Genomic DNA, 13370 nt, shown 5'->3' with positions numbered 1-13370 from the left:
CAAGAATTCTTCATCTATTCACTGATCTTCAAGAATGATTCATTCTTCATAAGTGATTATGACAGAAAACTAGAAAAAAAAAAGCAAACAAAACACAAACCTCCATTTCATTAAACATGAACACGTGTTTTCTTTTTTCATGTTTCTTTTCTTCCTTCTTTTTGTTGTTGCTGATGTGTTACATATAGAAATCTTTAAGTATGCATTAGGATTTCTGTTTTCTTTATTAATGTGGGATGGACACAATTTAACCTTTTCCTAATGTCATTAGAATTATTAGCATACAAAATGAATATTGATCATTATGCTATATTTGAATCCATATTTATAAAACCTTTACAGTTTCAATCCCTCTATGTATAAATAGGTAGAGAAATGGGTTTTCTTACTTACTTGACACTGGGCAGGCAACAATCTCTTTAGACCCTGGTGTCCTCACACACAGAATGAAAATGGTAATTTACCTTTCTTCCCAGGTTGCTGAGAGAATCAGCCAGCCTAATAACAGCACCTGTCAGTAAAAGGAAGCTATTCTAGGTTTGACTGTTTCCATTTTACAGAGAGGAAACTTGCAGCTCCTCTGCATACATGACTCATACAAAATCACATGTTTAGTAAGGAAAATAGCCGACAGTCCAATCCCACTCTTTTGAGTCCGGGGCCAGCGTCCACTCCTAAAGAACCCATTGCCATGAGAGGAGCTGTTTCTTTCCGCACTATGTGGCCCAGATGGCTGTGCTTTTACAGTTTCTCCGCAACTCTCCTCTCGGTCGGGCTTGTCAATGTCATTCCTTGAAAACATTGACCAAAGTAAGTGAATTACTTACTTACTTACTTTGGTAATTACTTACCAAAGTAAGTTCAGCTGCATGGAACGGAGTTGAATGACATTGAACTTTCATCCTCGTCGGCGTGCCTAACCATAGCAGCCTCTCGTGTGCCCCGTCTACCTCCCACCCTGCCCTCATGGAAAGTCAGTTCAGGCTTCTTAAGCCTGAGGGTAAAGCAGAGTAAATAAGCTCGAGGTGAGGACTTAGGGGCTTTGCTAAAGGTCAGTTGGGCGTTTCCAGCTTCAAACTTTGCAACACCAACACGTGCCCATCATTTACTTATGCACCAGTTCACGGCTGCTTCAGACAGCTGGGACTGCCAAGGAGGTGGTCTGGAATCACAACATCTGAAGCTCAAAGACCCTGGCAAGGGACCAATCTAGGTCCCCCCGTCAACGGAGTTCCAAAGAGAACACGCACCCTAAGGTGACACAGCTAGTGAGCAGGAAAACCAGGATTAGAGCAAAGATATCCCGAGCCAGCTTCTGTGTCCAAACAGAATGTAAACACACAGGAATTTGTTTTCGTGCTTGTGGCTTGGAAGAGTAGGCAGCTGGGATTTCTCTCCCCTCCAGTTCTATACAATGGCCGTCTGGCCTGAAAGTCATGTCCAGTCTTCGGGTGGGTCCACACTGTGGGGCACTGACCACAGGCCTGCCTTCCCGGGATGCAGCATTAGACGGAGCCTTAAGACAGAGACAGTAATACCAGTAATACAGTAATACCACTGTAATGCCCCCTCATGAGACTGCAGATCCCATAAGACAAAGTTTTCGAGGTTTTTCTCCCAGGCGCAGAGCTCAGAGGTTCATGTGAGAAAGAGCTGATGAGTCCATTCTTCGAAAGTTCCTTGCAGCACGGAATAATAATAACACTCACTCACTGAACATTTAAAGTGTGCCAGGCACTGTGCTTGGGTTTTATACAGATTGTCTCTGCTATTTCTCCCAAAAACCCTAAGGAGGGAGTCTTATTATCCCCCCATGTTCCAGAGCAGGAAACGGACAGTTGGCGAAAATACATTTCCAAAGTCACGCGGCTGCTGTGACCATGTCGTTAGCCATCATGCCGCGTTGCCAAGTGGCCAGACCCACTCTGTGCTGTGATTTGGGTTCCTAAGATGCTAGCTGCTCCAGGGGTTCCCCCACCCCGCTGGTCTGACCCACAGGGCTCCATCTGGATAGGGAGGTCCTGCTTTGAGGTCCTTCACTGACGTTGGGGGCACCGGCGACTCTAGTTAGACTGAATACCAAGTCTTGTCCCTTTCATCATTAACCCATCACGTCAGAGAGACACTGGTAGGAGCAGGCAGTTTACCTATAATAAGAGGCACTTGCCAGAAAATACCCATGATGATGGACACTTGCTGAAAACAGATACCAGTGGGCATTTCACATACTTCGTTTCTTCTCCCTACCTGAGTGCTTCCGCACGTGTCTCCTGTTCAGGTTTAACAAGCTAACCAAAGCGACGACATGTAGTGAGCTCAGGACGGTCCCCGTTATTCCTGCTGTGCGCCTGCAAGGATGGCTACTTTATTGTTGCCCCTTCACTCTCAAACCCATTCCCATTTGGGTGACAAAGGATCTGACCCCCCCTTAGAGATAACAAACCCAGAGTTCAGTCCTTTCTAGTCGAACAAGTGTTTGGGGGCAAGTCCTTCATTTTTTTTAAGGTCAGTAAATGGGAATAATGCCAATCCTTCTCCTGCTGGGGCTGTTCTGAAGATCAGGGAGAAGTCTTTCTGAACCCTAAAATGTCCAGCAAATGTTAGCCTTAAGCAAGGGATCTTCTCTGCCTCTCTGCCAGTCCCGGGACAAAACGGATAGGAAGTCTCTGGCTAGGAAGGTGACTGCCACCAGTGTCCTCCAGAGCAGGTCACTCAAGCCAATAGAGCTCTGTCCCCTCACTCCCCTCCCTAAGTGTCCATGGAAGTTTTCCTATTGACCCTGAGGCCATGCAGAGGGGAGAGCAACACCTGTCCCTCTGCTTTGGGCCACTCCCCAGTCAGGGCTCTTGCTGTCTTCCTACAGGACCTGGAGGAGGTGTTCGAGAGTGAACTGAGTGGCAACTTCGAGAAGACAGCCTTGGCCCTTCTGGACCGCCCCAGCGAGTACGATGCCCGGCAACTGCAAAAGGCCATGAAAGGTCTGGGCACAGATGAGGCGGTGCTCATCGAGGTCCTGTGCACAAGAAGCAATAAGGTTAGTTCCAGCCAAGCCCTCAGCCCCAGCCCCTGAGGGAGCATCCATGTGTCCGTCAGAGACGGTGGCAGCAGCCAGAAGGAAAACGATTCCCTGCATTCCACTCGGGCGCTGAGCCAGCATCCAGACAGAAACGTGTCTGCTTGTCCCATGCAGGAGAGATCTCTCTCCCAATCTTCTGGCTGTCAGTTTTGGTGTTGCTGCCCTTGGCTTGACAGACTAGATCCTTCCAGAACAGCTGTGTCAACGTAGCTTTTGTTTTTCTTAAAGGAGTGCATAGCTTTATATGCAGGAGGCAAGATTCTACTTTGCTCTTCCCAGCCTGGGTTTGCAGGTCTTCTGGCACAAATAACACAATGCGTGGTCTACGCGCGCTTGTGCAGCTGCCTTGTCCGCGGTTGTCATCTAGCATAGAGTGTAAGTAGGACTGCCAAGAGGCACGGAGGCAGGTGGTGCAGACAAGGATCCCAGTGACACCGCTCCTGGCTGCCGGCACCTTCCTGGAGGTTTCCCTCTGCTTCTCTCAGCATACCTCGCCCCCGTCCCTTGGGCACACGCTGCTGTTTCAGGAGCTGGAAAGAGCCTTTGTGAAGGTTTTGGTAGAAGCCTTGTTGTTGGTCCCAGAAGCCATTAGGCCCAGGGAACTCATCAAGAGCAGACCGGGTCCACAAATCATTATTCGGAGACCCCTTCCCTCTTCCACAACCACGCGTCATGTAGGGTGGGGAAGTACAGCAAGGAAAATGGCAGAAATTCCAAACATTCGTGAAGCCTCCAGCTAGGAAACAGAAGCAGCGTTTGGAGCAGACCGCAAGGAAAAGCTTCAACAGAGCTCTGATGCTGAAATGCTGTTTTCAAAGCCTTGAGTGCAGACAACCCTGGTTTGGTTCCTTCTGCTCAGCCTGTGCTGTCCAGCAAGTTTCTTGAAGCACAACCATGCTCCAAGCTATAGCCTCAACCCCCTTCCTAAGCATCCCTGGACTTCTCTTCTTTCCACAAGAGAATAAAAACCCTCCATTTCAGGGAGTTTCCATTCAGGACCAGCCCATGGGGAAGGGTCAGCAAAGGAGGATGCTGTCAGTTTGGTCCAGGAGTTACACAGCGTTCCTGACTCAACATCCCCCACCTTCTGGAAACAGCGCAGTCCCAGACAGGAGGCATCCAATATGGGGTCAGTCGGCAGCCTGCCTTGGCAAGGTTCCAGTCATTATTTTTCTCTTATTTGACCACATGTGGTTCCCCCTCAATCTAGTTTCCTTCAAGCCCTGCTCTCAAACAACAAACAAGCTCTTTTTCCCCCCGGATCCAGGAGATGTGACAATAGAGAGAAGAAAAGTCGGGAGAGAGCAGCCCTCAGGTTCAGACCTGTCCCGGCAGTGGGTTGGAAGGAGAACGGGAAGAGCTGCATGGCCACAAGTGGCCAGCCCCCACCAGCCCCTGTGTCCCCCCATGTCCCTGCAAGCTCCTCACCTTCCCCTGCCCCCACCTCCCCCCCACCCCCGGCTGCCTGCTGACTCTCTTAAACAGCTTCCTGGTGAAGCTTTGGGGGAAACGCCTGCTCTCAGACACGGCTGGCTTAAATGTAAACTGAGGCAGCCCCCGAAGGGGCCACTCAGCGCGAGTCATTGAAACACAAAAAGCACATCTTCCCACTCCACACTCTAGAGAGAGGCCTGCCCTCCTGCACACAGCATACCGTGGACTGAACGGAGCCTGTTCGGGTAGAGAGAAACTGGAAACAACCTAAATGTCCAGCCATCGGGAGGTTGGCTGGATGAACGGTGGCTTATTATGGGATGGAACATTTTGTATCCCTGAAAAACCACCCGGTGACTACGCATCAACAGAGCTGGATCTCCAAGGCATCTTACTGAGTGAAAAAATAAGTCAAAGAACTACATATACAGTATGGCACTTTCCTAACGCATTCACGGAACAATGCTATATATTTTCAGTAGCGCATCCATCCCTGTACAAAGGGGAAGACGGATCCTTGGGCAGATACTCACTGAACTCCTGGCACTGATGACCGGAGTGGGGATGGGGACGTGGGATGGGGTGAGGCGGTGGTGGTCAGATGTGAGCTTGGCGCTAGTAGTTTTGCTTTTAACTAAGGAGAGTGCGCGTGTCACTTGTGTGGCTTGGAAAGTTTGCACAAGGGGCTTCTTCACACCTCCAGGGACCCAGGCCAGCCCCAGGCCCCTGAGCCAGGGCGTGGTTCTCTCTGGAGGAAGTTCTAGAGGCATCCTGAGTCCAGAGTCAGGCTCCGGCCCCTTCCCTCTATGTGGTTCCTACTGATCATCCGACTTTGGAGTAATGATTTTTCTTTTACTACTCTTCCTAGGAGATCATCGCCATTAAGGAAGCCTATCAAAGGTGTAAGTGACTTTTTGTTCTGACTTTGGGTAAAGAATGTTCCTTTTGGGGCACCTGTGTGGCTCAGTTGGTGAGGCGTCTGCCTTCAGCCCTGGTCATGATCCCAGAATCCTGGGATGGGAGCCCTGCATCGGGCTCCTGGCTCAGCGGGGAGTCAGCTTCTCCCTCTGCCCTCTGCTGCTCCCCCTGCTTGTGCACTCAGTCGCTCGCTCTCTCTCAGATAAATAAATAAATAAAAACTTAAAAAAAAATAAATTTTACAGAACATTCCTTTTAAAACACCTCTGGGAAAGAAATCATCTGCTTTCTCCCCTCCCTTTTTCTTCTTCGAAAGTATTTGACAGGAGCCTTGAATCAGATGTCAAAGCTGATACCAGTGGAAACCTAAAAAAGATTCTGGTGTCCCTGCTACAGGTAAGATCAGCCCCACTAAGGGGAGCTTCTCTTTTGATCAACTCAACTTATTACAGACTTGAATAATATCTGCAAAACTTCCTTTGTATAGTAATGTAACACAATCATGGGAGCGACAGCTTACATTCACAGGTCTTAATAGCCCCATGCAAGGGCAGGGGATCATGCAAGGCTGGGCTGCTCAGGGTCGTCCTAGAATTCTGCCTGCCACAAAGGGCTTACTTAGCTTAGACTTCCAGGACCTTCCAGGACCAAGTCTCAGGGCTCTTCGTACCAGGAACCTCAAAGAGATGAAAAGTGATACTTTTAAAGGAACACTATTAACTTTCCCATGAAGTCACTCTAGGGGACATTATGAGGTTGCTTTCAGCCTGCTTCAAGGTCCTGGGGTTTGTAAGTGACCCTGGTTCCTATAAGAAGGAAAACCCAAGTGTCGTCTCAGAAGTTACTCTGTTAATCAGTTGTGCCCTAAAGATGGCAGCAAAGAGCAACACTGTGGCTCTGCCGGGCTCCCACCTCCTCCACGCCACCCCTCTGAGATGGCCCCCAGCTTTCCAGGACTTTCTCTTTCTGTCTTCTGTGGTCAAGCAGGAGCTCAAGTTAATAACAACGTGTCAATTTCTCTAGGCTGATCGTGATGAAGGAGATGACGTGGACAAAGATCTAGCTGGTCAGGATGCCAAAGATCTGTATGATGTAAGTGGGCCGGCCAGCAGGCCTCAGCTCATTCTTTCTCTTTTTAAAAATTTATTAGCGCTATTTTCCACAAATGTCTCTTTATGTCATGAAAGTAGGAGTTACTTGAGAAATAAGTATGATCTTTAAAATAGTTCTTCATATACACGGTCTTCGTGAAACCCTAAGAATTGTTCCTACTCCTGCACTCCAGAGTTGACCACATCAGATCCACTTTGGAACAAGGGAGGGCATGAATAATATACATAAATATGTGAAGTCTACTCGCGGTGAAAGCCTCAAGTGCTTCGTCGATCAACTTGACTTCTATTCGGTGTATATTTTATAATTTCCTGCCAGTGAGGCCTGGTCACAGAACAGGATACTCAGTCTTCCTGCAAAAGGCTTTTTTCAGAATGTTTGCTTTTGGCCCGCAAGGCAGGGGAAGGCCGCTGGGGCACTGACGAGCTCGCCTTCACCGAAGTCCTGGCCAAGAGGAGCCACAAGCAATTACGTGCCACCTTTCAAGCCTACCAGATCGTAAGTAAACAAGTCCTAGGGTAACAGGGTTCACACTAAAACTTCTTATCTCTGTAAGAAGATCAGGGATCAGGAACTGCGGGGGGGGGGGGGGGTCTCTGACAACAGTCATGCTTAATCAGAAGTGATTTGGCTTCTCCCCCACCTCAAGGGATATTTGAGAACGTCTGGAAACATTCCGGGGTGTCACTTGGGTGGTGGGGAGGCTGTACTAATAGCATCTAGTAGATTGAGGCCAGCAATGCCACTAAACACCCCCCAGGGCAGCACAGCAAAGAATTATCCAGCCCAAATGCAGTGCCGAGGTTGGGAAACCCCGCTTTCCAACCGAGACCAGGCGAGCAGAGGAGAGCCACATTGAGGAGCAAAGCCCTAGAGTCAGCATCCAGGTTCAAATCCTGGTCCTATCACTGGTAGGTGACCCGACCTCCCTGTACTCATTTGTAAAACAGGGACCACAATCCTTATCATCCTTACTGTACTTACGCCCTTACTTTACTTACAATCCTTATCATCCAGGATTCTTTTTGGGGTTAAATAAGATACGAGTAAAAGGCTCAGAATAGTACGTGGCATGTGGTAGGCACACAAACGTTCTCTCTCATTATTATTCCAATTTACAGCTGAGCTGACAACGTGCCTGCCACTCCCACAACAGATGGCATCTACCTCAGAGACAGGCTCCTGAAAAGATGTGTATAAATGACTTTCATAACAATTATTTTTTTTATCTAATGATAATTTTAAGCCAAGAAGAGGAGTTCGTTATCTCAAGGCATTTAGTGCTGAGTCCTACCCTGAAAATCAATCTTTAATTGCAAGAAGACTTTTTGTGGAATGTCAGATTTTCTGTCTCCCATTTTATACTTGGAGAGTGCTTTTAACCATTCCAAGCACTTCTGTGCCCCGTGTCTCATTTCAGTGTCACAACAATAGTGCAACATAATGTAGGCTGAGCAGCCATTGTTACCTACAACTGTTGGACAAGGAAAGTCTTGTTACGAGTAAGGCGCCATCTGTAACTTATCAGGACCACACAGCAAGCCAGTAGCAGAGAGTGGACGAGAACTACAAGATTCCCCAGCCCCAGCCTCTACCTCGGCTGGAGCTGGCCGCTCCTCACTCGAAATAGTGTTTCCTGTGTGTTGCCAGCAGATGAAAAGACAATAAAGCTTAGGAATTTTATCATTACTGTATATAAGCCTTGAGGCCCTCTGCTTTCAAATCGTGCCCAGAGTCATGATCAAAGCCAGCTGACCCTGCACTCCCTTGGCCTCTGCTCCTGGAACTATATAGACTCTGAGCTAGAAGACTTCTCCATGACCTACACCTTCTTCCCACATGGCTGGGGCCATGGCTGGAGTTCCGGGGGATGGCTGCCATTGGTGATCACTCTGGAAACACACGTACATGGGAGCGTGCGTATGTGTGTGTGTACTTGAACTACAGGCCACCTGCAAGGATACCCTCCAGGCCAGTTGTTCTCAAAATTAATCCCCAAACAGCAGCATCAGTTTCACTTGAGAACATGTTAAAAATGAGAATTCTCTTATTTAAAAAGAGAGAGAGAAAATTCTCAGCCCCCACCTTTGACCTACTAAATCAGATTCTCTGGAGTTTGGGTCCTACTTCCAGGTGATTCTGGTGCGTTGTTAAAATTTAAAAGGTCTGCTCTAGACTATTAGCCATATGACCTCGGGCAAGTTATTAAGGATTCTGTGCCTCAGTTTCCCCAACTGTAAAACAGGGATGATAATGGTGCCTACCTCATAGGATTAGTAATTAATTAATGAGTTAATAGTAGTAAAGTGCATAGTACCTGGCATGCAGTAGGTGCTCAATAAACACTAGCAACTGTCAGTGCCCAATAAAGTTCAAATGGACAATAAGATAATTTACTGATTTAATGATTCTTTACATGAAACTAGCTCTAACATATTACCTATTCATCATTCCAAAAGCTTTCCCAGAACATCATCCATCTTGATCTTTCTCATTGATTTTCGTGAGTTTCCCCTGATCTTAAGATCCTGGTTCATAATTCTTCCCATGGGTCTCTGGCTAAAATCAGTAAGCTGCTAGCATGAGATCACGGGAGTATGTTATGTGGCATAGGTCATCCTGGCATAGAGGTGAATTTTTATTTTGGCGTGAAAACTTAGGGTTTTACCCTTTCTTTGTCCTCCAACTGTGAGCCTTAACTACTGACACTCTCAGAAAGCCCCGCCATTTAACAGACCTTCCCCCTCTCTGAGACACCACACGAGAACATCACAGTCCCAAAGTTGACCAACCACAAAAGGCCTGTATAGTTAGAAATATATAGTTCAATTTAGATATATTTCTAACTGTATAGTTAGAAAGCTGAAGTAATGGGCCCCTGGGTGGCTCAGTTGGTTGAGGGTCTGCCTTTGGCTCAGGTCATGATCCCAAGTCCTGGGATCAAATCCTACATCATCGGGCTTCCTCCTCAGAGGGGACTCTGCTTCCCCCTCTCCCTCTGCTCCTCCCCCCTGCTTGTGTGCTCTCTCTCTCTCTCTCTCTCTCTCTCACGCTCTCTCTCTCATATAAATAAATAAAATCTTAAAAAAAAAGCAGAAGTGTGTTCCCTACACAGGGCTCAGTATAAATTGTAGGTACACATACCCAGACCCAGGCACATTGTGTCCCCACCATGCCTGTCACCTCTTCTCCCCTCACCTCTCTGTGTTCTGAAGCTTGTTCCAGAGCCTCTAGCTCTAATCACTTAGGCCAAAGCCAGAGAGCCTAGGGTTCTTCTGTGGGAATGCTGTCTCTTTGGGTGAATCGGCTTGAAAAGAAATGTCTCCTCTATTCTTCTAACAATCTCCCAACAGGCATACTACCTGGTAACTAGAGGCCTCGGAGGCTTGTCTGGAATCCAACCCAGGCTCTGTGTTTTGTACTAAGATCGGAAAACCTTATCTGTCTAAAGAGCCCCCTAACAATTAAGTGTTCCAGTAACTGCAGTGAAAAGCCTGCCATTTGCAAAAGAGATTCATAATAGCCTGAGCCAGTCCATTGTTTTCCATTTGTGTTCCCTGGAGCCCCTGGGGGTGCCTTGGTAGCTCCCAGGAGGGGGATGTGGGCAGGAGAGAGGGAGACAAGAGGGGGCAAGGTGAGCAGTGCCCCCCTGGAGTTGTGTGACAAAAAGGCTGGAAGAAAGCAGAAACCCGGCAATATTGCCCGGGGCTGGGGTACAGAAGCCCTCTCCCACCTCCCCAGAACAGCTTCTTTCCTGTTTTGATCTGTTGTATGACTGAGAGTCTGCAGAAAATGTAATGCACTATTCTGGCCCAGCGTTAACAATGGAAACAGAAAGCGGTTTAATGTGAGAATTATTTTTTTAGTAAATGCAGACCTGTGTGAGCAAGATGTCCTCTTGAAATGCAATCTCAGTCTGCAGAACGAGAACCCTGTGCGTGGGAAAGTGAAACCAGTCCCTTTCGAAATACCAGCTCCTGCAGCAAACCGAAGAGAGTCTAGGGACAGCTAAGGAAGGGACAGGACTGAAAGCCCCCCAAGCCAGTCCCCACCGTCGAGGTCCATCACCCACACCAGCCCTCTAGATGTCAAACCCTGACAAGGAGATCAAGCACCAGGGCCTCATTAAATCTCAACCCTCCTCCTCTCCCCTACCTCTACTGTGCTTTCTTTGCCAAGAATATTTTATCCACTTGTGTTTTCGGAATAAACCACACACACCCCACCAGTGTGTCCTCAAGGACCCCGATTATTTACGGAACCACAATTGTGTCACACCCTCAAAAAACAATTTCTACGAAAGAAGTTTCAGTATTCTTAATGCTTAACTGCATGTCCCCAGACCCAACCAAGAGCCCTCCTTTCTCTTTATTTGCCTACCCTGAGTTTGGCCCCGGTGGTCCTTGCCTGAAACACCGTCACCATTTACTCTGAACTTTAGCTTCTGTAAATATTTGGAAAGAAACCTAACGTGGAATGGTGTGCAGAGTGATAGGTGGGCCGATGGTGAATACGGGATCATTTGGAATCACCGCCGAGTGAAGGAAAGTGGCATTTTGATGTGGTCAGCCCTCTGGCTCCCAGCCCAGGCAGCCCCATTCTATCAGAAACATCAGACCAAGTTCTTATGATGAACTTCACAGTCCCCACTGCGTATTTCGCCCAGACTGTGGGTGGCTGAGTCCCCAGTTCAGGACACGGGAGATGAGAACAGTACGGGTAAGAGGATTGCCCCCACAGACAGCCTCCTAGGAAATGGGAAGCGAAAAGAATTTTAAGAATTTTAAGAACGACCCTGGAAACTTAACTATTACCAAGATGTAAAGTATAGATTCATTGTTTTCCCACTCCCAATTTCATAGATGAGCATACAGGCCAAGGGAGTGGTCCTCACTGGGGTCAAATCTGACCCCCCAGAGGTCAAAAGTCATCAGCCATGAGAGCCCCTACTCAAATGGGGGCCACCATCCCCAGCCATGTAAGGCACAGGGCTGGATAGGTTCCTTAAAGCCGCATGTCCAAATTGGAAGAGTTCAGTGCTTCTTGTAGAGAAATGACCCCACGAGTACCAAAGCCAAAAGCAAAGCCTGGAATAACAGCTGGCCTTTGGTTTTCTCTCCAGCTCATCAACAAAGACATCGAAGAGGCCATTGAAGAAGAAACGTCAGGAAATCTGCAGAAGGCCTACTTAACTCTCGGTAAAGTAGACCATGGGGAGTCCCTGCCTTAGATTGGGCTGCCAGTCCCAACCAGACTTGGAGTCAGAGGTTGGCATGTTGGAAGATTTTAGGGAGTAGCTTGGAAACCACACTTCGAAGCAGCATTGGGTAAGGGAGAGAGCGAGTGTGATGCAACTGCGGTGGGAGATTTGCTGCCCCCCCCCAAGGAGCCCTGGGGCCCAGAGGCCAGGGGGCCAGATCTTTGCACCCCACATAAGCAACCAGGAGACACTGGGAGCATTTGCAACCCTGGGTAAGGCAGCTCCTTGGTGGGGAGGGGGGCAGTATTCCTGGGGAGGGACTCACCCGTGAGCAGCCAGTAGGTAGCAGTTGGAATGAGTGCCTTGCTCCTGAAGAGGGCATCTGGGCAGGATACACCACAGCCTCCATGACAGCCCCATTAAGATGGTGGGTCCACAAAAGCATCTGTCAACAGTCCGGGACCATTGTCTAGACTCAGAGAGCATGAAGTATTTCAGCCAGGTTTCCAATCCATGAACAAGTTTTTGCCCATGCCTGATGGCTCGAGGGTGTTCTTTTCCACTTGGTTCCCTTCAATATTTAGAATGAATGAGGTCTCTTTAGCAAGACTGGGGAGGAACACCAGACCTTTCCTGTGCCAAGTGAACATCACGACCTTCTCTCCAGGTGTTGCCTATAGGCAGGAAATAGCAGTAAGATGGGCATGGCACTGTGTCTGGCAGGCTCCTTTTTCCTTTCTACAAGCCCTGGAATGAAGGCATTGTCCATTGTCCATGCTCCTGTGGTGAGGAGTTGACGGCACCATCCCAAATAGCACAAGAAATGGAAAGACAGATCCCCAGCAGAGGGAGAACTGAAAAAGCAGCCCTGGAAGTTAAAAAATGTGCTCTATCTGCCAAGCTTCTTGTTTTGTTTTATTGTGGGGGTTCTAAAAATTTTTTTTGAACAATGTCAGCAATTGATTTTTTTTTAATCCATCCTCATTTTGCATTCAAATTAGCAGGACCTCTACTGTGATGTACAGAGGCTTAAACATCCCTGGTGTCGTTCCTGACCCACACTGACACACATGGACGACCGTCCTTAGGGCTTCAAAGATGAGTCTTTTAAGTGGATGGAGAGATCCACTCACGGCCCGAGTCAGAGGCTCCGAATCCTTTCTGTGCTTGCAACCCATGAAATCAGGAAAATACCAGAGTTCAGTCAGAAGATTATATTAATCTTCATTAATATTAATTATTAGTGGCAATAAACCACTATCAAAATTATTAATAATAATAAAGCCATTCCATTCTTTAACAGTTAGTTAGCACCAAACCCAGGTGTGGCGATCAGAGGTAAATAGGTCTAGTTCCTGCTCTTAAGAAGCTTAAAGTCCATGGTGGATACTCACAAACCAAGAGATTAGGTTACAGTAAAGATAAAAAGAACCAGTATGAAGAGAGCACAGGGGAAAGACAGGCCACATCCCTGGAGATGGGCACCATGAAATGCAGGACTTCACTGTACTCCAGTGGTAGCAAACTTAGAAGTGATTAGAAACTACCTCAACAAAAAGGAAGAAAGAAAAAGAAAGAAAGAAAGAAAGAAAGAAAGAAAGAAAGAAAGAAAGAAAGAAAGAAAGAAAG

At 47.7% G+C, this 13370-nt stretch overlaps 1 protein-coding gene across 1 annotated transcript in view; it reads left to right on the top strand.

The window, feature by feature from the left end:
• The window catches only part of LOC116862787 (annexin A13), a gene marked incomplete at its 3' end in the record, with an annotated part of 50899 nt that extends 39160 nt beyond the window's left edge, over window positions 1–11739 (top strand). Inside the window, exons 4-9 of the mRNA XM_032850186.1 lie at window positions 2864–3034; window positions 5379–5412; window positions 5745–5824; window positions 6452–6520; window positions 6938–7039; window positions 11664–11739. Of these exons, the coding sequence (XP_032706077.1) occupies window positions 2864–3034; window positions 5379–5412; window positions 5745–5824; window positions 6452–6520; window positions 6938–7039; window positions 11664–11739 (532 nt within the window). The remainder of the gene's footprint in view (window positions 1–2863; window positions 3035–5378; window positions 5413–5744; window positions 5825–6451; window positions 6521–6937; window positions 7040–11663) is intronic.
• Between the last annotated feature and the right edge of the window lie 1631 nt (window positions 11740–13370).

This window comes from Lontra canadensis, unplaced genomic scaffold (assembly GCF_010015895.1).
Source record: "Lontra canadensis isolate GAN:19392208 unplaced genomic scaffold, GSC_riverotter_1.0 scaffold328, whole genome shotgun sequence".
Taxonomy (NCBI): domain Eukaryota; kingdom Metazoa; phylum Chordata; class Mammalia; order Carnivora; family Mustelidae; genus Lontra; species Lontra canadensis.
This window is presented reverse-complemented; position numbering and strand designations above follow the sequence as displayed.